Here is a 25,680-nt window from a genome sequence, read left to right on the forward strand (position 1 = left end):
TGAAAGATAGGACAAAGCTAACAGCAACATAAGGAACCACTTTCCACAGATCTACCTCACCCTATGTATCTAGCCTGGGAGGGGCCTCCTAACACTCTTGGAGGATGCTGAAACAAGGTATCCTGAACCCCCATTTATGGTAGATTTTCCTCCCACACATATTATAAACTGAGCTTATAGTAGACATAATCACTTATCTGTTTTCTCCACGCCCCCCCCCCCCCAATAAAAACCAAAAGAGGGTTTCTCTGCTCTCCAGTGCTGGGATTAAAGGCATACACCACTACTACCCAGCTGTTTTCTTCTACTGAGAACTTTTAGCCCATTTCTCTCTCTCTCCTCCCCCTCCTCTGGTTTTTTTGAGACAGGGTTTCTCTGTGGCTTTGGAGGCTATCCTGGAACTAGCTCTGGTAGACCAGGCTGGCCTCAAACTCACAGAGATCTGCCTGCCTCTGCCCCCCCGCCCCCCAGTGCTGGGATTAAAGGCATGCGCCACCACCGCCCAGCTAGCCCATTTCTCTTAAAGCTGGCATATTCAAATTGTTAGCATCATTACCCTCTTGTGACCTGGGGCATTATGACAGATGTTACATGAACACAGGCCAGCAAGCAGGCTACTAAATGACTAACAGACCAGTCATGTGTATGGTGTGGATATGCTGGACAAAGGAATGATTTACATCCCCAGACCGCATGCGCTTCATCGGGCTATGCAGAATGACACAGCACTTATGAGCTGTTTACTTCTGGAATTTTCCATTTAATATTTTGAACTTGAGTTGACTGCAGCTAATTAAAACCTCAGAGGTGGAACTTTAGCTGTGGGCATCTACTATTGTTAGAACTTGAATCCTGTGGTATAAAGAAAGCAGGTGTGGCAAAAAGAAATTCTCAACTGTAGCTCTGTTCAAGTTATAAAAATGAACTCAACTGAACACCTATCAGGTGAAACTTCTCAGACTCTGCTGTCCTAAAAGATGAGCAGTTTCAACACTTCTAACAACACATGGCAAAAAATAGAGAACAGAAAGCAAGGCAGAGATGATAGTGAGGGGCTATCTCATGGGGGCTTGAAGTGACCACTGTGAAAGAGAAAGGCACTAAAGAAAACTTAGAGACAGCTGCTTGCTTAATGTCAGCAAGGAGCATGACATTATGGAGTGATACTTTTATCTATTTTCCATGTTTTATAATATGAGCAAGACTACACTTGTGTTTTTATATTATGCTCCTGATGTAGTACTTGTACTCAATTTCAAGTTAATGATGTCAAAAGAACAGCTCGGGTGGAACAACACACTGCACATATCAGCAGAGGAACCTGGGAAATTCTTGGCTGTGTACCTCATCACTCTTCTTCTCTCCTCCCTAAAATCCCAAATTTGAGACTCTAACATCCTACCACATACCTTGAAGGGTGCAAGTGCCCTCAGTATCCACATCATTGCTCTGAATTCACATTAAAGACATGTTTATAAGTACTGCTAAACAATTCAGGGCCTTCATTCCAGGGTTACTTGTCTCTCTAATATTGTATTTACCCTATGAATATGCAGTAGGCACATGGTACACGATTCTTACAAGGCATAGTACTTAAAATTTTGTATTTTCCACACACAACATAAAAAAAATACAACCTACTTGTTCCTTATATATGTAGAGAGAACTCATGTTCTTTCCATAGGCGAAGTGTTAGCAAAGAAGGTTCAATAAACCATATAATAATTTACCTCATTTTCTTTTTAGATGATGACAGCAGTTTGATGGATTGAAGGAGAAGGAAGGACAGACGAGACTCAAATATACTAAGGAGTTTGATCACTTCTTCTTGATTAAGATTAGGTGAAGAATCAGCAGCCGGTGTAGCTTCATTATTCTTAGGCTAAAGACAGCAAAAGGTTACTTCACTTAAGCTGCCCTTCTCCAGTTTCATATGCAGAGATGGCAAAGCTGCCCCTTCAATCCAGATTATGGAATCACAAACAGGAAGCAGACCCAAGAGCACTTTGACAAAGATAGAGTAAAGTCCCCACAGCTAAGAAGTACTAACAAAAGAAATGAATCCTGCATGGAAATTTTATAACTTCCCAACACCAACTGGTTGCTACAGAACCAATATGGAAACGGATACCACCTAACCAGGACCCACCAGTGCTGGAAAAGTAAGGAGTTGGAGGAGCACAGGAGCACACTCTGCAGAAATGCTGGACTATCCTGTGGGGCTTGGGAAGCAAACACTTCTAGGCAGTCCACTAGGACTGAGAGCACAGGCTTCCCTGCTTTTGGAAAGCAAAGGCAAAGACACCTCCAAACCAGAAAAACAACCTTAATAGGCTTTGTAACTTGCTAACAGGTCCCTTGGTGAATATGGCCCATTAATGATCATTCTTAAAAAAAAAACTTTCAAAATATAAAAAATATACATGCATTAAAGTAGGTCAGTAATACTATCATGCAAATGTAACTGCTGTGCTTTGAGGCTCCTATGCAGTATGTAGACTTAAGACATGGGCACAGAAGAAAGTAACTGGACCACTGGGTCCTACCTGTGTCAATGCTGCCTCTGGAGAGTGCATCAGGTAACTGGTGTAAACTAAAGTTCCCAGGGGGTGAGTAAGTGAGTAGGGGAGCTACATGTGTGTTAAACATTCTATAAGGCTAGCTGACTAATTAGAACTTCCACAACTGTGAAGAGCTAGAAGGCTGCAGGTCAAATCATTTGGGGGTAGTTTTAGTGCTCTTAAAAGCCATTCACTGCCCACCTCTGTGTCTGGCCTAACATCCATCCTTGTGACAATTAGGTAAATGCTTTTGGAATATACCAGTAGACCTTTAGTTTCTGCCAATCCTAAGGCTAAGGATGCCATCGGATAGCCTCTAAAACCTATCTTTAGCATAGGTCCCTGCTTTCTTGTAACTCACCTGTATGATAGTCCCACCAATGTATTTATGAAATATGACTTTCTTAGTTCTATTACTATATAATTTCAAGAAACTGACCACACTGGATGGTAGGATCTGGGTGACATTCGTCTGCATCTCCAAGCCATGTTCAGCCACACAGCTGCAGAATAAACTGTCTCATCCTCTGTGTTTCTGAATCAACACTGGGCTAGTTCTCCCAAGCATAAGTTGTTGCAAAGAGGCGACTTCATATCCTGCCCATTCTGCATGTGGCCTGTTCCCTTTCCATTTCACCATGCTCAACATGGTTTGGGAACCTTTACCAGGAAAATGGTGCCATGCTACTTGGATCCGCTAATGTGAATCACAGTCATGGGTCAATGAACTTTTTAACAACTCACCCAGCCTCTGGTATTTTGTTTTACCACACAAACAGACCAAGACTTTTAACCAATTAGTAATGTACTTTTATGCAGTAATATGCATATATGCACCTATTCATAAATATGTGCTACATGCCTATTACATATGTTTACCATAAAACATAAAAATTTTCTCCAATTACCTGGTCACATTCCTCCACAAGCTCCTTCCGGATGAGCTGGAATGCATGGTCAGTTTTCACCATGATATCAAGCGCCCCAGATAATGTTTTTAACTTTCCAACATTGCTATTCTGACCTAAAATAAACACAAATGACATTCCTAAGCTACAAACCTATGAAGCCAACCAGTGTTATTGTTACTGACATTCAAGCTCTATAGAGGCAGCTTGTGGCAATCCTAAAAGACTAAAGGCAACTTATTTACTAATTTTCTTTTGAAAAAAAAAATACTAAGCCTAGACAAAGTACTATGCTATAATACCTTTAGCTTTTGAATGTAGTTGTAGTAATATTCCCCTGCCTCAGTGTTTGGCTCTATACAGTGAGCCAACCTCTCTGGAACAGAGACCCGTAACTAAAGTATTAGGTTATAGGGGACCAATAGACAAGAGCCTGTGGTTCAGAGGTCATCCCACTATTTAGTTGTGTAAAGTTGGTTGAGTCAATTTAATGTTGGCTGTTGTAAAGTATTGCACTTTCTGTTCAAAGGTCGATCAGGTGAGTATTATACTCTTCTACATCTCTCAGCCACTGTAAGGCACCTCTACTCCTGTTCACATTCAGCATGTGTGTAGTACAATGCTGTGAGTAAAGGGTTAACCTTCACAGAAAGGTCTGGCCAATCTCTATAATTCCCAAGGCCTTCCTCAGAAGGGTGTATAGAACAACAGTGTTTTCCATGTACCTGAGGGCTTGTGCCTTACTGGGAAGTCTAATAGTGTGGTTTCTATGGAGCAAATGGGCTACAGGATGACAGCCTATCTTCCAGAGAAGCTGGAGGCTTAGTTCAACCATGCAGCCAAATCAAAACACGTACTCTGGACTCCATGGTGTGGCAGAGCTTCCTAGGTGGTGGTCACCGGGCACAGTTATACATCATTGCTGGGATGAGGTAGGGTCAGCACTACCTGCAACTGCACTGAGGGAACAATGTGGAGCTTTACTTCTGGGGTTCTCCTGAACTCTTCCTTGGTTGATTTGATAGCTTTTCAGTGAGTTCTTTGGGTCCTTCTGCAAACTGCCAAATCCTATAGATGGTGTCACAGTCCTCAAGTGTGTCACTAGCATCAGAAGTGAAAATGGGCATAGGTATTCCCTACCTGCTAATGGCCACCTTCTTCCATTATTGTATAATTTAAAACTGTCAAAATAGCTCGCTATCCTGATAGTCAATGCACAAATAAGATGTCAGTGTAGATATGATGCCTTTGGGGCAGGAAGCAGAGAACAGGAACATAGGAAGGTATAAGAACTCCATACACTAGGGTAAACTAAGATGAAGTGTCATGAATGACAGCACTTACTTTTTTCCAGCAAGCAAAATTTAATCTGAGAATGCAATGTGTACTTATTAGTTAGTCTGTAGAAATGAGAACAACCTCATTTGCCATTCAAGCAGGAAACTCACCACTTGGCCTACATCATGTAGTGGGTCACTGAGTTAGAAGCTTTGTTGCTCCCTAGACCTGCCTGCTTTTTGATTTCTGCTTTCTTATACTCTGTTAACATTAGATGCTGCTATCAGGTTTGAAATTTTTTATTGCATTATTTATTATATGTGTGTGTTGGGGGGGGAACACACTCATCATGACACTTTTTGGTGGTGGGGGAGTTTGTTTTCAAGACAGGGTTTCTCTGTAGCTTTGAAGGTTGTCCTGGAACTTGCTCACTAGACCAGGCTGGCCTCAGACTCACACAGATCTGCCTGTCTCTGCCCCACAACCGCTGGGATTAAAGGTGTGTACCACCACCGCTCAGTGTGTCATGACACTTTTAGAGGTCAGATGACAACTTGTGGGTCCCAGGGATGGAACTCAGGTCACCAGGATTGGTAGCAAGTATCTTTACCTGCTGAGCTATCTCACTTGTCCTAAATGTTTTCTAAGGGCAATTAACAACAATCATCTTAGATTGCATGTCCAGTATCTATTCTTTTATAGAAATACATGGGAATCCTGAAGAATTTGAACATGTCATAATATTGCAAGATGCAAGTTTAAAGTCACCCAGAGGCTACCCTATCTTGGAGTGGACCACTCAGTCCCACAGCCCATCCCATACATACACACTGGCTGTGCATACACACTGGCAGAAAATAAAAATTGAATGTATTTTTAGAAATGGTAATGAATCCATTAGGTCCACAGGGAAATGGTCCTCCTATCATCCAAGGGTCCTATCCACAGGCCATAAACTTGTAGTTTCTTATGTCCCTCTCAGGGGCTCTATCTCACACAAACTAAGTCACATATATTTAAGGAACATACTGACATCTCTAATCAGACTGCCTTGGGCCAGAACAGTTCATATCTTGTCTCCCTATTTTAGAATATGTGTATATATTTTAGGACTGAGCTTCCTTAATTCCAAAATCAGATACCTGGAATACACCAAAATTCAAAATTTAATTTTATGAAGTTTAAATTTATAACATTAGAAAAAAATCAAGACGAGGGCCGGGGCAGTGGTGGTGCAAGCCTTTAATCCCAGAATTTGGGAGGCAGAGGCAGGAGCATCTCTGTAAGTTTGAGGTCAGCCTGGTCTCCAAAGTGAGTTCCAGGACAGCCAGGGCTGTTACACAGAGAAACCCTGTCTCACCCTGCCCCTTGCCCCCAAATCAAGATGAGGTAAATGAGTTGCTGTACTTCAAACAATAGTTTCCTTACCACGTAGAAGTATTTCTCAAAAGCTACCACTACAGGTAAGGGGAGCCCTAGGCAAGAACTCCAAGCAGGGAACCCTGGAGACATTAAGTGGTCAAAATGTTCACTTAATCTCTGCTATGTAGATGACACAATGAAGCCCTCACCTTTCACCATTTTCTATATAGCAGCATTCTTCAATCCACAATCAAAGATGCTAAAGGTCAGTTCAATGTTTAAAAAGAGTGAGGACTATGGGTCCCATATTGCTGCTTCTCCACTCAAGATTTTCATACTGTTTCAGTCTTAAAAGTCTCTAGTCACTTCTTCAAGTGTTAAAAAGCACTTCAAGCCAGGCGTTGGTGGCGCACTCCTTTAATCCCAGCACTCGGGAGGCAGAGGCAGGCGGATCTCTGTGAGTTCGAGGCCAGCCTGGTCTCCAGAGCGAGTACCAGGATAGGCTCCAAAGCTACACAGAGAAACCCTGTCTCGAAAAAAACCAAAAAAAAAAAAAAAAAAAAAAAAGCACTTCAAGAAGTGTTGGAACTTCTCAGTGGCTATTAACAGGGAAATTGTACTGCTTATATCCAAGAGTCACACACAGCTTGGCCTCCATCTAAGACAATCTAAGACAATTGAGAAAACAGCCAACACACACACATCTGAGAAGTCAAGTCAAACTTACTGGTCATCTGAAATTCTGCAAAGGCCACCCTTTCTAACTGCACTCTAAGCAGTTCACAGGGAGCATCTTTGAGAAGCTGAAAGAGCTTTGCAGCTTTGCTGTAGTGGAGATCTGCCAGCACTCGGTGCTGCTTCCTCAGGTGCTCATCACCAACCTACAAACAAAAACAATACATATCAAAAAATAAATAAAAACCCCATGGCTGGGGCTTCAGGGTTAGTACTCAAGTCTACTGCCTGCATCACTAAATGCTTTCATTTTTTATTTCTTACAGTTTCATATTTTAAGCTTATTAAATTGAATAACCATTTAGTATCTGCTTTGGAAATAATAAAATGAGGCAGGAGACTAAGAGGAGAACCACAAGTTCTTATTAAGCTAGCCACACAGTGAGTTCTAGGACAGTCTGAATGGCATAGCACAGTGAGTTCTTGTCTCAAAAAAACTCAAAGGAAACACTGAGAAAAACTCAACCAAGAAACAAGGGGTTCCATACATCCGTGTGGATGAGTCTCAGAGACAGGAAGTTCCATGGGAAAAGGCAGTACAACTCCATCCATCAAGCTTGATACACAGCAAAACCCGAAACAGGGCTCAGAGCACTCTTCCATTCCCTGACCACCAAACCAGGCACGTTGGGACTTCCTTCTTATTCTTTAAACTGTGTCCACGATCCACTGATATTTTCCGGATGCTTTCATATGCACACTCATATTCACAAAGATGTGAGGACTGTACTTTAAGATTTGTTTTTTTTTTTAAGATTTTATTTATCTATTATATATACAACATTCTGCTTCCATGTATATCTGTACACTAGAAGAGGGCACCAGATCGAATAACAGATGGTTATGAGCCACCATGTGGTTGCTGGGAATTGAACTCAGGACCTCTGGAATAGCAGCCGGTGCTCTTGACCTCTGAGCCATCTCTCCAGCCCTTAAGATTTATTTTTAAACTTTTAATTACATGTATGCATTGAAGAGGAGTATGTGCACACAAGTACAAGTGACTGCACAGGCCAGAAGCATTGGATTCTCCTGGATCTGGAGTTACAAGTGGTTGATTATAAGCTGCCTGATGTGTGCTAAGAATCAAACCTAGGTTCTCTGAAAGGGTAGCAAGCACTCTTAACTGCTGACTCTCTCTCTCTCTCTCTCTCTCTCTCTCTCTCTCTCTCTCTCTCTCTCTCTCTCTAGCCCTAACTACATTAAACAAATAATAAGTAACACTCAGGAAAATATATGATTTCCACACTAAGACCCAATCAATTATAGTAAAGTACATGGTTCAGATGCAAAGGGGAAAGCATTGACACTTAAATTTTTTTTAAAGTAGGTAAGTTAGCTGACAGGAAGAAGTGGCATTTAAAATATTCATAAAAGCATGAAAAGAGAAGGGGGGGGGATGCTTTCAAATAGATGAAGCATGGAATTTAATCTGGGATAACCATACCTGGTTTCTCAGACAGCTGTGGTACATGGAAGCCAGCCTGTGATGGATGGTCGCAGCTCGGTACTGACAGAGGGGCTGCCGAGCAGTCGCAGAGTCAACATCGCAGTGTTTCAGGGACTTCATCATAGCTTCACTTACTTCTTTCTCAATCTGTTCATATATTTCAATAGGGCAGGGGAGAGATAAGCTTATAATCTTTTAAGAACTTTCACATTAAATATAGTTTGCTGCCGGTGGTGGTGGTGGTGCACACCTTTAATCCCAACAGAGGCAGAGGCAGGAGGATCTGTGAGTTCCAGGCCAGCCTGGTGTACAAAACGAGTTCCAGGACAGTCAGAACTGTTACACAGAGAAACGCTTTCTTGAAAAACCAATAAATAATTAAGAAATAAATACTAGGGCTGGAGAGATGGCTCAGCGGTTAAGAGCACTGCCTGCTCTTCCAAAGGTCCTGAGTTCAATTCCCAGCAATCACACGGTGGCTCATGACCATCTGTAATGAGATTCGGTGCCCTCTTCTGGCCTACAGGCATACATGCAAGCTGAACACTGTACACATAATAAATATATAAATAAATAAATATTTAAAAAAAAGAAAGAAATACTACCCGCTAAAGTAGAGATGACTGATGTGCAATATTAAGTGAAGGAATAAGTAATGCTGACATAAGTTTAAAATCCAGGAAGTCTTATCACCTGCTCCTGAGCTTTTCTGGACAACGGAGCATAATCTTGCTGTAAAGTTGCCATGGTAAAGTATGTGGTGGACAATTCCCAGTTCACAGAATCCCAAACAACTGGATGCATGTCTCTGGTACCCAATGACCTCAGAGCTTTCAAATAGTAATCAACAGCCTGTGACGAGGGAAAGTGTGAATTAGGACTCTGTTAAACATGTACAAAGAACACAATGAAATGAAATATGCTTCAGGCCACCTGGACATCAATTTAATCTAGGAGAATTAACAAAAGGATGGTATCACTAAGCAGGGAGAAAAAAGAACCAATGCAAGTATTTTAGCAAAGAGCTGCTTTGAAACAGGCAGAATGCCACTACAGGGACATTGGTGCTGCTTTCTAACACAGGCGGATGTACTCTTTTTTTTTTTTTTTTACTCTGAAGGAAAACTACTTTGTAACTAGTAAACTACAAAAAAATTATTTTACTGTAAAAATTAATTCTCTCACCCTCATCTTCATATACCTGGTCACAGTATTCTCACAACAGTCACACTAAGCTCTATCAGTAATACTTGCTACATTTCAGGTTAAGTATTTTTTTTAACTCTTGTATATGCAGACTTTTTTTTAAAAGTCACTTCCATTTTAAAATATACTATGCCAGAACACTTTTCATGAGAGCAAAAAATTTCAAAACAGCTAGTAACTTAAGAGCTCATGTCTTTATAACGTTTGTTTTCATTTACTTACTGTGTGTATACATGCATGTATTAAACTCAAAGATAACCTGTGGGAGTCAGTTCTCTCCTTTGACCATGTGAGTTCTGGGGACTGAACTCAGGTCTACAGGTTAGATGTCAAGTGCCCTTACCTCCTGAGCCACACAGACCCCTTTCTTGTACTCTTCCCAACGCTGGAGACAATGTAGCAAAATTTGGTAAATAAACTCATCCCCTTCCCTTTCTAGGTAGTCTACAATGCTCATGCCTCAGTCAACTAGGTGCTGGGGTTTCATGAATGCAGCAAGTGGCTCTGAGTTATTCCTTAGACAGATTTTTACTTGTATATGTGTGTCTGCACATGTGTGTGGGTACATGAAAGGTCAGGAGAGAGTATTGGATCTTCTGAAGCTGGAGCTGGATAGCTCACCTACTGCCCAGCATGGGACCTGAACTCTGATCCTCTGGAAGAATATCAAGCATTTTCAAACATTGAGCCATCTCTTCAGTGCCAGGTTCAACTTGTAAATGTAATATAAATTGAAATTTTTAGATTTTAAAAAACATTTAAAATATTTTTTAAAACCATTTACTTTAAGGTTATTTGCCCTTTTTCATATTCAAGTTTCTTAACCTTTCTTCACACCTTAAAGGGTGCATTCACCTATGACCTGTGCTGTGTGTGTGATCATTTCTGTGAGACCTGCTTCCACTTGTACTCTCTGATGTACATTTCTATCTCCTATACTGGGCTGGACACACAGCCTTCCACCTGTATCTTCTGGTACTTTCCCAGTTTCACTCTCTCCACGCAATCTTTAATACACCGAACATTTACTCTAGTTGCACCAACACCATTTACTGAAGCATCTAACCCAATAATTCCACGTGCCATCCTCAGCACTAACACCTTACTGTTCCTATGAGCTGTTCATCCCTTAGCCGTCACAATGTTGTACTCATATTTAGTTTTATAAGGATGAGAAGATGAGGCCAATATAAGGCAACCACCTTACCTTGCTGTAATACAAGCCCTCTTCTGGAGAGAACTCCCGTTTGAACTCATCCTCTGCACCACAGTGCGCCTGTGCACAGACCCGCATAAGTCTTCCTGTGTTGCACAGCAGAAGGGCAGCATTTGTAGCATCGTCAATCGACTCAAAGTTGTGAATCCCCTTTTCAAAACAAGAAAAGCTTTTTTTCCACAATTGTTGCTCTGCAGCAGACACAGATTTGCTCACTTCACAAAGAAAGAAAGAAAACAATTGCATAAGCAGACATCAGTGTGACCAATGGGGTCAACCGCAGCACTCTCTCTGATGCCTGACACATGAGGAAACATCCTTCATGAGTCATTCAGTGAAGCACTAACCCCCACTAGCTCACAATGTGACTATGCTTAGAATGAGGTCTTTGAAGAGTGATTCAGGTGAAATGAAGTCACTAAGAGTGAGGTCCTGATCCAATATGCCTCTGACCCCTGTAAGAAGGGAAGAGACAGCAAAGGTATACACAGAGAAAGGGCCTTGTGAGAACACAGTAGGAAAGGGCTGTCTGAAAGCCAAGAAAAGAACCTTGACCTTGAACTTGTGGGTCTGTGCACAACTAGGACAGTTTCCCCTTTCCACTGCACTGCATGTAACCTTTAACACATTTCCCAGAAATCTGTATTTATAGATTTCCAAGTGGGAAATTTCCAGACACACACCCAATACAGAAGCTGGCACATGGCTGGCTGTTCAAGTTGTTTCTAAGCTGACTGGACAGTCTGAAGTATAGAAGTTAAAATGGAAGATACTGGGAAGAATGAATCCCAAGGAGGAAATAATGTTTTCTCTATTTCTTAAGAGCATAGAAGAGAACCTTGTCGTCACACACCCTCAAGTGCCAGTTCTTTGCTCCACCCACAAACAGTGTGATTCTCAGTACAATAGGTATCGAAGAGGACATAGACACTCACCTACTCGCTCACCCTGCAGTGCAGCAGCCTGATTCATGTAAAACACACCAATTTCATTTCTAATATTTCCCATTCTCTTCAACACTTGTACATAATGTTCAGGATTCTGACTTTTTAAGTCACTAAATTGCAAGATTTCATTAGCAGCCTCATAACATTTACAACTAACTGAAAGTTGACTTTCTAAGTCTGTAGATAGATCTGTTGCCCATGCAAATCCTAAGAAAAGAAAACAAGGAAATATCAACACAAGTCATGTTATGAGCCCTTCCTCCATAATACCTATAGTACCTGACATTTTAAGTCAAAAAGTGTTAACAGTGTAAATATAGATTCTACCAATACAACAAAAAACTTAGATGTCAGTCAAAATGTCTATTAACAAAATGGTATTTTCCCAGAATATTTGTGTCTGACTAAAAGTATTTTTCCGTCTATAAATACCAAATATCCCTACCATTCAGATTGATTTTCCCAGGCTACACATACAGGCTCCTAAGAAATGATGCATCTCTGTTTTCTAGTATTCTATGCTAGCTATAATTATCCAAGACTGACTGACACTTACACCCCACTGCAGTGTGTTCATATGCATGCTCTGAGCTGAGCTGCTCCTGTGGTTAAATCACCATCTCCCTTTAGAACAGACGATACAAGCACATGGCTATTAGCTAACTTTCGCTCTCCCTCTCTCTATATATACATACACACACATATATATATTTTGAAACACGGCCTCACTATGTATTCCTGGCTGGCCTGGAACTCACTATGTAAACCAGGCTGGCCTCAAGCTCACAGAGCTCCACCTGACTATCTCCCCATGCTGGGATTAAAGATGTATACCACCATGCCCAGCCACGCTCAACTTTAAAACTGGAAAAGGAAAACTTGAACATGATATAAAACAGGTAACCAAAAAGCACTTTTGGAGCATACTTAAATATACATGAGCAGGATAGATAATCCCACTGTGAACAAGGGACTTGTCTGCATACCCTGGCAGCTGGATTCTCTATGGAGACTGTGGAGGATCTCCTGGTCTTCTTTTGTTTGGTAATTAAATTCCTCAAGGTGTGCTGCTCTGTTATTTGCATTCTGGGCCAGCATGAGTTGGATGTCACCGCAGAGTGTCAGATATTGAGAAAGAAACAGTAGTACTTCAGAAAGCATGTTGGTGCACAGGCAGCAGTAAGTATCTGTTTGAATAACAGTGAGAGGGAAAGCCCACAAGGACGTTAGAATTAACACTCATGGCAAACATGAAGAGGCTGTCACCAGCTATAGCTCTGTCTGATTGCCACTGTTCACATCAGGTGACCCAGGGTTTTGCACACTTCACTCTAAGAGATGATATAACACTGTACAAAAAATAAAATATGCCATGTTAGAAGGTGCTGCTTTAAAATTAAATTTTTAAGAAGTATAGTGAAAGTTCACTATGGATCAGATGTCTCCCTCCAATCTAAGGCCCTCTGAACATATTCAGTTATGGTGGCTTACCATGGCTCTGTAGAGCTAGCTTAATGTATCGCAATGCTCTTCCATACTTCTGAAGACTCATGGCAGCATCTGACAAAATGTAGTAGGCCTTTGACGACTTGAGAATCAGCTGAAGTTTCATTTTATGTTGCCAAGAACCAGGGGTCATTCCAGACTGCCCAGAACAATTGCCCTTCTGAAGGGAGCCCACTGCAACAGGGAGAAACATCACATTCTGTCTAAATCTAAATCTCAATGAAAAAATAGCCTGACAGTTGAAACCATCCTGACTCAGGTACTACTAGCAGGCTGAGACTGGTAAACACTAGGCTTTCCTACTTATAGGAGTAAAAGAAAGCAGCAGTGCTATGGAACTCTTGTGTGGGTCTTCTAAGTCTTAACCTTAGCCAGAGCCTGTTCTCAGTCACCAGACCAGCTTCTCCACACATTGGAGTCCACATGCTAAACCGTTTTTGAGTATTCTTCCCAGCCAACATGCATCAGCCAAAGCTATTTCCTACCTGTTGCTTGTAAAGATGCTTGTTCTTCCCTATTCCCTACTGTACCTTACCATTTCCTTTATCAAGACCACTGAAGGTGCTAGATACAGCGACTCATATCTAATTCCAGCCTCAAGAGCCTAAGTTTGAGGCCAGCTTGAGACATAGAATGGTGACCCCGACTCTAACACAATCACTTATAAACTCTATACATGATCATTTTTACACCAACCATGGTACCAGAAATAGTAACATTACATGAAAGGACTACCTTCCTAACATACACTCACCAGAATAACTACACTGACAAGATCAAACTACTGTGGAACAAAGAACACACCCAGCCCATGGCTTAACTTCTCTCTTTTTTGTTTTTGGAGATTTTTTTTTTTTTTTATTAACACCACACATACTTTTTCAAGGTATTTTGTTGCTATGACCTATGATGCAAGGTCTTGCTCACAGCTGTGTGTGTCCAGAGCTGTCTAACACAGGAGAAGAGGATACAAACCTGGGTTTAGCACACATTCACAAGACACACTGGTGACAAGCAACAGCAGACTGGAGAATGGGAATGTGAGCAAGACTGATACGCTTTTCTTCCTTATTCCCTCGGGAGTCTCACTCTGCTGCCTAAGCCGCCCTTGAACTTGAAGCAATCCTGCCTCAGCCTTCCAAGTGACAGGACTACAACAGGACTGTCAAAGCCACATTGGAGTAGGGTTTTTCCATAGGGAAGTGGGACAAGAAAAGGCACTTTAGACAGCAACAGTCAAGTCTCAGTGCAGTTCTCTGTGCTTGCAGATGAGCCTGGCACTCAAGAAGCAACACATAAGTACTAAAGAAAGAAATCTGTTCCCTGTACCCGTCATTTCTACATTTGTATTACTTCAAATAAATACTTTCAAATCATTAAAAAACAAAAAATGGGAACTGGGGAATGGAGAGATGATGGCTCAACAGTTAAGAACACGAGCTGCTCTTCCAGATGTTCTGAGTTCAATTCCCAGCAACCACATGATGGCTCAAAACCCATCTGTAATGAGATCTGGTGCCCTCTTCTGGCCTGCAGGAACACATGCAGGGAGAACACTGTACTCACTATAAATAAATAAATCTTTAAAAAAATAAAAGAGTTCTGGCTGCTCTTCCAAAAGACCTGGGTTCTGTTCCCAGTACCCACATGGTGGCTTACAACATCTGTAACTCCACTTACAGAGGATCTAGTGCCCTCTTTTAGCCACTGAGGACACAATATGCATGTGATACTGACATACATGGATGTAAAACAGCTGTACACATGAAACAAATGAATAAAATCTCAAGAAACTAAACAAAAAACCCAAATGAACTAATACACAGTATTAAGTCGAACTGGAAATACAACTTAAGAAATAAGATGTTTATTTCCAAGTCCATATGGTCTTTGTGAGGGGTGACCTCAAAGAAACCTTCTAGAAATTTTAAAAGCTATTTCTAGATCATTCAACAATGGAACAATAGCAGCCGTTTCTTGTAGGTGCTCAACATGTACATAGTTCTAAGGACATTATTATTATTTGGTTTTTTGAGACAGGGTTTCTATGTGTAACAGCCTTGGCTATCCTGGAACTCATTGAGATCCTCCTGCTTTTGCCTCTCCTGGGTTTAAGGCGTGCACTGCCTGGCTAATACATTATTAGTCGTTTACATCTTCTAAGAGCCTCTAAAAGCTGCTACCAATGTTTGCAGTTTGAGAAAGAAAAGGCAGCTCAACTGAGTAGATAAGGTTTGAAGTGAATTCTTTACTCTTAAAATACTCCACACATTTTACCAAGGCAGTAACTTCCTAAAACTCTGTTGGGCAGAAGGCTTCCCAAGGCTGACAACAGGAAGAGGCAGGCTCCTTAGGAAATTAGAAACGTCTAGAGAATCTCGATTATTCCTCAAGGACCAGTTACCCTGACTTCATTTACATGGCTTCCCTTTTCTCAAGCCCTTCCAACAAGTGCCTTGATACAAGCCTTCCTGGCCACAGGACCCTATGTTATTCTACTGAAGATATTATTTGCCTATCAATCAACTTACTTTTGTCCAGGAACAAGGCCATCTGCTTCTCCAGCCCCTCAGGACCACCCCTTGTGGATTCATCTTCATATTTTAAGGGGATAGGAGTGCTAGGGTCAGCTGCTGGAAGGTCACTTTCTTTTTTGATGCTGCTATCTACAGATTTTAAACCCTTTAAAATAAAAAATAGAAATATACAAATACACATCTTTATTCCTTTTTGTTGTTTGTTTTGTTTTTTGAGACAGGGCTTTCTCTGTGTAGCTTTTGAGTCTGTCCTGGAACTCATTCTATAGACCACACTAGCCTCGAACTCATAGAGACCCGCCTGCCTCTGCCTACCAAGTCTTGGGATTAAAGCACCACCACCACCTGACCCTTTACCCTTCTTAAAAAGAAACCATCTGCTATATTCCATTTACCAGTAGTCAAATAAAACCTAAATACACAGAACTTCTATCTGAGGGACTTAGAACTACATGCAACATGAAAGATCTGGGGAAAACTGATGTAATTTTCACTAAGTAAAAAAAATAAAACCAGAGCAGGGTAGCATTCAGAACATTTAAATACCAACAAACATGTGCTATTTGTAAATAAGCACAGACTGCTGATCAATAAAAAGTAAACACAGACTTACCTCCAGCACATAGCTAAGTACGAGTCGACAGCGCTCTTCCGTGTCATGGCAAACGGGAAATGCACAACTGGGCTTCAGAGACAAACATTGACAAGTTACTAGCATGTAACCATTACAGCAAACCATCTGACTCTTATTTGCCAAAAATCATTAAAACTCTGCAAAGCAGTAATTTAGAAACATGCTTTGTATTCAGGTTGGTGAGGTAGTTATCTGAGGTGAATGTTTTCAGTACTGTTTCAAATCTTGCTTAACAAGACCTTCCAGCATCTGTGCAACCCAACACCTAAAATTCTAACAAGAAGGGGCTAGAGAGATGGCTCAGAGGTTAATAGCACTGGCTATTCTTCCAGAGGTCCTGAGTTCAATTCCCAGCAACCACATGGTGGTCCACAACCATCTATAATGAGATCTGGCGCCCTCTTCTGGCATGCAGGCATACATGTAGGCAGAATACTGTATACATAATAAATGAAGAAATCTTTTTAAAAAAATTCTAACATGAATTCTATTTGATAAGAAAGTGCAAGAGTAGTAATGCTTTAGATAAGCACACACCAGAGCAGGTCAGCTTACTCCTATCAGCACTGAGAGCAGCACACTGTTAGTAATGCCATCAGGTGGTAGTAGTTAACAAGTACCACCCAGCAGCCAAGCCCTTCCTTTAATTGAATTGCTTAATTAAGGACAGAACCAGTTAACAGCCTCCAACTATTAAGTGACATTAAATGCAAGGGCATTCCATCTGGCTGACTCCTGGGAGACTGCAATCACCAGCGTTCACAGGAAAACCCACTCAGAAGACTGAGGGATTTGTCAGAGGACAGAGAGAGTACACGGAGAATTGGGGACCTAGAAGCCCACACACTACCAGGCCATTCATCACAGGCAGGCAAAGCTAAGACATATTCCCACGAAGATGACTATACTCTTTGTATGCCTCAGACCTTGGTAAAGAGTGTCCTCTGTAAACTCAGAGGATGTTATCACCCCATACCACCTTAAATCATCCAACTGTCCTGAGTCCAGGGCTCTGCGACAGTGCAGTATCACCAATACAAGGAAGCGCAGTAACCACTGATTTAACTAGAAAGATGTGGGGTTCTAGCTGAATGTGAACTAAGATTCAGACAGACAGGTAATGAGTTATTCGTAAGCACAAATTACATGTCCTAGATTGGAAGCTTAAACTCTGTGTAGAGAACAACACACAACACAAGGCTGTCAGGTATAGACAAGCTATGAGAGAGAAAAAACAGCATGAGCAGTCAGGGACAGTCTCCTGAGGGAAGTGACACTATTAAGCCAAGACATGAGTCTAGGGGAAAAAAAAAAAAAACCAGCCATGAGAAATAGACCAGAAAAAACATGTTCTAAGCAGAAGCAACAGCATAGGATCTTGGATGACTCTGATGCTTTTCTTTATAGAAAAGGGGGGAGTGAAAAAAACAGGTCATAAAAATCAGGCAATGATTTAGGGCAAAAGAAAGCTATGCTTTCAAAAATCAATTTAGATATACAGTTCCTATCTCAAAACTAAACTCCAAGTTTAAATGAAAAGATTACCTATAAACGTGAGTGTATTTCAGTTTAGGGAGCAGCCAGAAGTTTTATGGGTTGACCTGTACCTAAACACAGGGAGGCGGTAGATAGTGAAGTCCACTGTTGCCAACAGATGGATGGCAGGACAGTCAGCATTACTCATGCCAAAGGAGAGGCCTAAAGAGGATGAATTGTTAAGGTCCACCTGGCCCCAACCATGGCAGATAAGGACCACAGGTACAAGCACTGTCTTCTGCAGCCCATGGCTAATTCATCAGTTTTATCTACATGGGAACACTGTCATCCACTTCTCAACTATTCTATGCTCACCCAACAAGCTGTAATTCACCAGCAACTCAAATGCTAAACAGAAATGCCCTGGTAAAGAGAGGACAATGCTATACATTGGTCACAGGAAAGGAAAAATCCCCCTACATAAAAAGTAAAATATTGTTGCCTGGTTAGCACATTTTCGCACCATGGCCATACATACTGTGGGTCAGTCACCCCAGGTAATTTTACTCTGTTGTAAGATTCCTAAAGTCAAGTTCTAGAACTCACAAGGTGAGTTATAATGCCATGTTTTGCAAGGCTAACAACATAAATACAAACAAAGCATGCTTACTCTGATTTGATGAATCGACTTGTATTTTTCTGGTACTGACAGTTCTCCAACAGACTTAATTATAGCCACTGCCTTGTTATCATCAGCTGGGTCAGAGCTGGTGCCATAGGAGCCGTTTTCATCACTGTCAGGCATCTCCTCTTCCTCTTCACTGTAGCTTTCATCAGAATTCTCATTTAAAGGGGAATCTGAATTTTCTTCCTTTTTAGGCTCATCCAACTGGAAAAGCTCTGAAAGCATGTAGTTGGCTGAAGCAATAATCTTACAAAAAAAAAAAAAGAAAGAAAGAAAGAAAAAAAAAAGAAAGAAATATATGTAAGGACTGAAGCTGCCTTACCACACTGAAAGCCTTAGGGGGAACTTTAAAGATAAGTTGTTTTCACCACGGCCACCATACAAAGGATAGTTCCCAATTCAAAGCTACAAATCCCCTATATGTGCTCTGTGAACCCAGACAGTTTCCTTCCTACTAGCAATTCATGTACTCTGAGCCCTCCTACTCAACTGGAGACAAGCTTTTAATGTGAAAAGGGTCTTAAGTAGAACATTAGCAAAGTCCATCTCATCCCAAGTGAGAAACCAGAGTGTCTCTTTATAAACTGTGATTGTTAATCTTAGACAGGCAACTAACAGTTACTATATAATCCATGGTTATAAGGGAGAAACTCAAGACATGCAAGAGGGAATATCTAAGTATGGAATGTGGGCCTCCCTTACTCTAACAAATGACAACATCTCACTTCTATAAATAAATCCTTTAAAAGACATTCTAGGGGCTGGAGAGATGGCTCAGAGGTTAAGAGCACTGGCTGCTCTTCCATAGGTCCTGAGTTCAATTCCCAGCAACCACATGGTGGCTCACAACCATCTGTTAGGAGTACTGGTGCCCTCTTCTGGTGTGCAGATAAACATGGAAGCAGAATGTTGTATACATAATAAATAAGTAAATAAATAAATAAATAATAAATAAATAAATAAATACATTCTAATTGGGATAAAGCAAAAGAAAACTTCGCTCTACTAGGATTACAAGTGCTAGTCACTGAGCTATCCAAAAGGAAAGCTAACGGGAGCCACATGTAGAATTTTAAGTCTTCCAGTAGTCATGTGGAAGATGTGAAATCTCAAACAATTTAACACAGTTAATTACATATCTACCAAATGTTCAACACACAACTTTCTCTCTTAAAATTCAGTATTTTACATTGGCAGATGCCTCAATTCAGATTAAAGCACATCTACATTGTTCAGCTACATGCAGTTAGAGACACGAAGTATGGAAAAAGAATCTGACTAGGTTCCACCAACAATGTCCTTATCAGAATGCCAAGACTGGCTTACTCATCAGGCATGACAATCTTACTTGAGGATGTCTGCTTTTGTCCAGCAACTTTACACAATTGAGAAGCAATGTTCTAATAGTCCCATAGTGTTTCTTGTTTTGATTTTTCTTCATCATCATGTTACAAGCAACCCTGAAAGAAAAGCATGCCAGTGTCACTGCCCACTTTAGCTTCTCCTGGTTAATGGAGGCTCCTTGTATCCTAAAAACAGAATAACTGACACAAAGAGGCATCCAATGCTGCATCTTGACCACCTGCCACCACTGAGCTTTCACAGAAAAGCTGAACATTATTTGGTATAATGTGCCTGTATTTCTTTGCCCCACATACTCCAACCCCCAATACTAAGATGTATTTTTTCACTATGTAAACCTTTAGAAGTATTTAAAAGTTTTGGTTTGAATAGTGGGACTATTTCCTTATCTTAAGCCTTTGTTTTCAGATAGTGTCTTGCTACATAGCCCAGGTAGGCCTTGAACTGGTGATGCTTCTCCTTCTGCTTCCCAAGTGCCATGTTGTGCTGATGTCTCAGTTCTTCAAGCACTCACTTGTATAAGAGGATGGCCACTGGCATTGTGAATGGGTTCTGGTACTTGTCTTCAGTTTCTTCACAGAGAGTGGTGAGATCATAGAGTTTCACAATATCACTGCCACTAGCTGAAAAGGGAAACAATCCACCTCAAATTACAGCCCTCACCAGAATCACTACTGTTCAGTTGAGCATTAACTTACCTTTAAAGAGCCAGTAGGTATGCCCTTCTTTGGTACAATTAGATTTTAGAAATGACAAAATATTTTGTGCAATGTCTTTTATGACTTTAGTAGAAAAATTAGAGTTTTCCAAATTGGGGATTTCTTCTGTTTTTATCATTTCATATTTCTGTAAAGCACAAATCAAAGGCAGTTTAGGAAACCCTTGAGAAGTAGCTGCCTACTATTAAAAACAAATATGTTAAGTCCTGAGTAGAAACCTATGTAGCACATAATTTAAGTCAGTGTTTTTCAATCTTTTCCTGTTTCAAATGGCAGAGAGAGCTGAGGGCCTTCCCTTACCCACAAGGGGGATTACTAGTGTCATTCTCTAAGAGTGACCCCTGATGTATAGACCCATCTCATTTCTCTTCTACCATAGCACACAGAACACTCCTCCTCCTCATGTTTGGTTTGCAAGGGCAAAGATAAATGAAAGTGGACTTTATATAGGAAATTAAAAAAAAAAGGAACCTGTATTTCTGGCCCCTTTCTTCAGACACAAGTATCAGTGGGTCAAGAGTAGATCATTACTCCAGATGCTTTCCCTGAACTTCCAGAATTTTCCTTTGCAGGGATGGAGCACAGGTGTAGAAGTGACAAGAGGAGGAAAGTCTGTATGGATACTACTATTGCTATATATAATATGGGTGTCCTGCACTGCTGTAGATAAAGCTAAGAGCCTCTCACCTTAGGCAAGTACTCTGCTATTCTGAATTAAAACCCAGCCAACTACTACTACCTTTAAAGTACCTCCATATTTTCCCAGTGTGTTTTGTGCAGAGTGCCCTAAACATCTCTTAACATATTTTCTGATGTATATATAAGACTAGATATTCCTACCATCAAAGAGGGTTGCATCTCATCCTCTTATACCTCAGCACCTATCCAGATCAAGTGTCAGATCAACTTTTTCTCCAGCCCCAACATCCCTACAAATCCCTACAACATCTCAAACATACTCATTAGACACTCTCGTTCTGAAATTAATGTCCCATGCCAGTGAACTTCACTGCTGTCCTAGACCTGAAAGTCCCTCTACTCTTCCCCCATCCCCATCATTAATACTTTCCCTCTTTCTCCCCTATGCCTGCTATAAATACCTCACAGTCTAACAGTGGTTCTTTTTTTTTTGTTTTTTTGTTTTTTGGAGACAGGGTTTCTCTGTGCAGTTTTGGAGCCTATCCTGGCACTCGCTCTGGAGACCAGGTTGGCCTCGAACTCACAGAGATCCACCTGCCTCTACCTCCCAAGTGCTGGGATTAAAGGCATACACCACCAACGCCCGGCTAACAGTGGTTCTTAATCAAGGTTGCAAATTAGAATCGTATACAAGGCTTCTTACATATAATATAGCCCTGGGTTGGACATGATGGTGGAAAGCACAGTATCCACTAGATGCAATTATCATGGCATTTCCTGAAGCTTTGTATAAACCAAGCAGATATTTGCATAACAAAGAAATGTGTCCACTGTACACTAACTTTGAGTTAACCACTATGGGTGCTTGACATTAACATTCTAAGCTTCACCAGTATTTATGACCATCCCAAAAATTACTTGTAAAGATATTCCTGAAACATCTAAATTTCTGCTCTAACCAACTTAACCATGAAAACACTGAAATTTCAGTTTATTCACACCTTTCTTCCTTGCCAAAGACACACTTCAGCATTCTGGGCCTTTAACACTGTGGTGAAGCTCTTTGTGCACCAAACTACATTTAAGAGATTAGAACAGTCACTCTGTGTCTTACCTGTACAATCCCATTTACATGGAAGCACATCACAAGCTCTGGTACATTGCAGATCAAGTTGTCCAACCAATAGTCAATTCCAGTCAATACATTAATTGGTTTGTTGTTATCCCTGAAAATATACATTTCAAATGTTATCTGGCTTAATTAAAATGACCCATAATGAGTGAAACCCACAGAAACAGCTGACCTGAACAAGGGAGAGCTCTTGGTCCCCAGGAACATGGCTATCAGTGAGGAGACCTTGGAAATCCATGGGGCCTCTTGTAGTAGATCACTACTTATTCCTAGCATAGGTATGGACTTTGGGAGCCCATTCCACATACTCCTTAAGCCAAGACACACCGGGGTGGGCCTAGGCCCTATTCCAAAGGATATGATAGACTCTGATGACCACCTATGGAAGGCCTTACCCTCCCTGGGAAGCAGAAAGGGTATGTGATAGGTAGGGTTTTAGTTGGGGGGGGGGTAGGAGAGAAGGGGAGGGAGAGGGAACTGGGATTGACATGTTGACATGTAAAACAATCTTGTTTCTAGTTCAAATTAAAAAAATGGAAAAATAAGAAAAAAATGACCCATAATGAATCTCTTAGATGTGTTTTCCCATTTAATATCTTACTCTATTCTCCCTAGATGGAAACTGTCATACATATTCTTTCTGATCTGAAGACCCAGACACACATAGCTCAATAGCTACATTATGTCGAAAATCCTCCCAAAAACTTAGAATTTGTAACACACACTGCTAAGTTCTCAGTGTGAACAGGAAGCAGCATGATGATTGTGACTGTGAGCTCTCTGCATGCTCCTCACACATCCCAAGGAAACACTGACCACACACATGATAACCCACACTAGCTGATGTGCATGGAGATTTAAGAAAATGTTCACAATTACTTAAGAGGAAGCTGGTTAACCACTTCAAGCAATTAAATAAACTTGTATTTAAATACAAGTTTGTAATTAACTTGTAGTTGTAGACTCAAACATAAGACTAGGCCAGTTCCACAGACATCTGGCCTGGACTTTCAGTCAGCATCAGAATGAACACTTGTTTATGGGACTGGCAGCAGCAGCTGACAGTGCTTCCTTTCTTACTGTGGCAATTTCCATTGGCAGGAGCAAGGGGGTGGGGTGGGGTGGGGTGAATGGGAAAGAGGCCATCTCTACAGTCATAGGAGAGCAAATGGGACATTCACTTTAAAGAAAGCTTGTTTAAAGAAAAGCACAAGGAGCATAAGGTGGTTTACCTGAGGCGTAAGCTAACTGCTGGATATCTGCCACCACCAAATATAGGCATGTTAGAACCAACCAGCATATGGATGTCTTCAAAAGTCCACAGAATATTCCGGACAAAGTCATTTTTAAGACCCTTTAATTTAAAATAGGAAAGATTATAATAACAAGAGATTCACAGTTCCCCTCCCCCTCCGTGATCCAAAGAAATAAACAGGATAGCAGAAGAGGCAAAGGAAACAAAGTCAATTCCCAAGAGCTGTAAAAGACATTGAGACGTTTACAAAGCAGTTCTGAGGATCAAGTGGAGTTATTCCCTATCAGTTCCAAATGAGACTAGTTTTTAAGTGATGAAGTGAACCGAGGACTAGTTGTCTCAGGTGGGCACATGGAAAGCATACCTGACTGTTCTCCCCGTCATTGAACAAAGTAGTAAGGTTTTGCTCTTTGGGTGCTGAGGCCACATGCCCCACTATACATGAGGGCTCAAGAGGCTCCCTGCCCTGTGGAAAGTGCAAGATAAGGAGTGACTATGCTGCTGACACTTCTTATAATTGACGTATGCTCACAGAGTATCACCCACACACTAGAACACACCCCAATCTTCCTGTGTAAATCAGCCAGTACAATGAATGCACGATGCTCATCACTCATGGAGTGTGGCTCGATTTAGCTCTGATTTCTTGCAGCTGCTGCAAGCTAATCATATTCATATCTTAAACAAGATAGACTAAAAATCTTTCAAGAATTCAGTTTCCATTTTTGTTTTTTGGTAAATCCGATTACCACTCTCTGGCAGCCGAGCACATCTCTACTGAAATGAAACACCTAGCACCTCGGCCTTAGTTTAAAACACTCTTCACACCAATAGTCTCCAGTTGGGCATGCCCTATGTGAGCTTCACAGAATCCCAAACCCTGGATACCCAAAAAACTCTCCCTTTAGTGTGGAAATCTGTTGCTTGCCAAATACTTGCTTTTGAAAATTAATGTCTACTGAACATCATTCCCACCACTCCCCACCAACCCCCCCAAAAAGAAACAAACAAAAAGACAAAAAACAACCAACCAAAACCCAAATGTTTTAAATGGTATTACAATAGAAAAATCTACTCTCTCTCTGTATAATCCAATGTTCTCCCATTTATTTAATATTAAAACTTTTCTTTCTTTCTTTCTTTTTTTTTGAGACAGAGTCTCTCTTTGTAGCCCTGTCCGTCCCAAATGCTGGGATTAAATAAAGGTTTGTTCTTCAGAGTCTGGAATACATTTAGGAAAATATCTAGATATTGAGTAAATACAGCATATTATCCAGTTTTGCACCCATTAGGCAACTGTCACTAGGAAACACTTTAAACTTTTAATAGTGACGTTGTCTTTGCTGATTTCACAAAACCATTTTTTATTGAATTATGTGTTATCTATGGGGGTATGTACATGTGAATTCAAGTAATCCTACAGGCCAGAGAAGGGCAACAGCTCCCCTGGAGCTGGAGTTAAAATAGTTGTGAGCTACCCGATGTGGAACGGGAAATGGAATTTGGATCCTCTATGATAACAGTGTGTGTACTAACCAACCAAGCCCTTGTTCTACCCATTGCCCCCCCCCCCTGCCAAAAAAAATCCTTTGGTTACATATAACCACATGTAATAAAACATGTAAAGTAATGAATACAGAATGATACATTCCCTACTTCTTGATGTAACTAAGTGACTTGCACATTAAGTACTCCTTCCTTTTACATTTTCTCTTTGGAAAACAAAACAATAATAAAACCCCTCAAATTTATATGTACTTTTATGGAATGTCCTCTCTACTTTTAAACCCCTACAACTGAAATCAAGTTAGTTAATTTTTTATAAGATCAAGTTAAGTGTGTTAATTTTTTATAACTCTATAATGTGTAAAGACTGAACCAGTCTGGGTGAATTATTTTCAGTGCATGAAAATATACAGCAAGACAAAAAAACAAAAAAAAACAAAAAAAAAACACAAATTTACCAAATTAAAAGCTCTACTTCTATTTCTTTGGCTTAGTGTTTTTCCTAAAAATAGAAATGCCACTATTTAACACCTATACAGTGTTATTTCATCCTATGGTACGCTATG

General features: G+C 40.8%; 1 protein-coding gene across 4 annotated transcripts in view; it reads right to left on the reverse strand.

Annotated features, from left to right (window-relative positions):
* The window catches only part of Edrf1 (erythroid differentiation regulatory factor 1), a 36,258-nt gene that overhangs the window by 2,667 nt on the left and 7,911 nt on the right, over positions 1-25,680 (reverse strand). For 2 of the 4 annotated variants that reach the window (XM_027409126.2, XM_027409125.2), the window contains exons 7-24: positions 23,973-24,074; positions 23,586-23,707; positions 22,336-22,447; positions 20,562-20,709; positions 20,378-20,486; positions 19,850-19,961; positions 18,487-18,747; positions 16,320-16,391; positions 15,701-15,851; positions 13,155-13,343; positions 12,650-12,850; positions 11,652-11,870; positions 10,708-10,931; positions 8,988-9,146; positions 8,292-8,441; positions 6,837-6,990; positions 3,470-3,585; positions 1,731-1,882 (exon numbers count right to left, since the gene is read on the reverse strand). In XM_027409126.2, the coding sequence (XP_027264927.1) occupies positions 1,731-1,882; positions 3,470-3,585; positions 6,837-6,990; positions 8,292-8,441; positions 8,988-9,146; positions 10,708-10,931; positions 11,652-11,870; positions 12,650-12,850; positions 13,155-13,343; positions 15,701-15,851; positions 16,320-16,391; positions 18,487-18,747; positions 19,850-19,961; positions 20,378-20,486; positions 20,562-20,709; positions 22,336-22,447; positions 23,586-23,707; positions 23,973-24,074 (2,753 nt within the window). Of the gene's footprint in view, positions 1-1,730; positions 1,883-3,469; positions 3,586-6,836; positions 6,991-8,291; positions 8,442-8,987; positions 9,147-10,707; positions 10,932-11,651; positions 11,871-12,649; positions 12,851-13,154; positions 13,344-15,700; positions 15,852-16,319; positions 16,392-18,486; positions 18,748-19,849; positions 19,962-20,377; positions 20,487-20,561; positions 20,710-22,335; positions 22,448-23,585; positions 23,708-23,972; positions 24,075-25,680 lie in introns of those variants that run through there. The other 2 variants (XM_027409127.2, XM_027409128.2) reach the window with 2 other exon arrangements.

This window comes from Cricetulus griseus, chromosome 3 (assembly GCF_003668045.3).
Source record: "Cricetulus griseus strain 17A/GY chromosome 3, alternate assembly CriGri-PICRH-1.0, whole genome shotgun sequence".
NCBI lineage: Eukaryota > Metazoa > Chordata > Mammalia > Rodentia > Cricetidae > Cricetulus > Cricetulus griseus.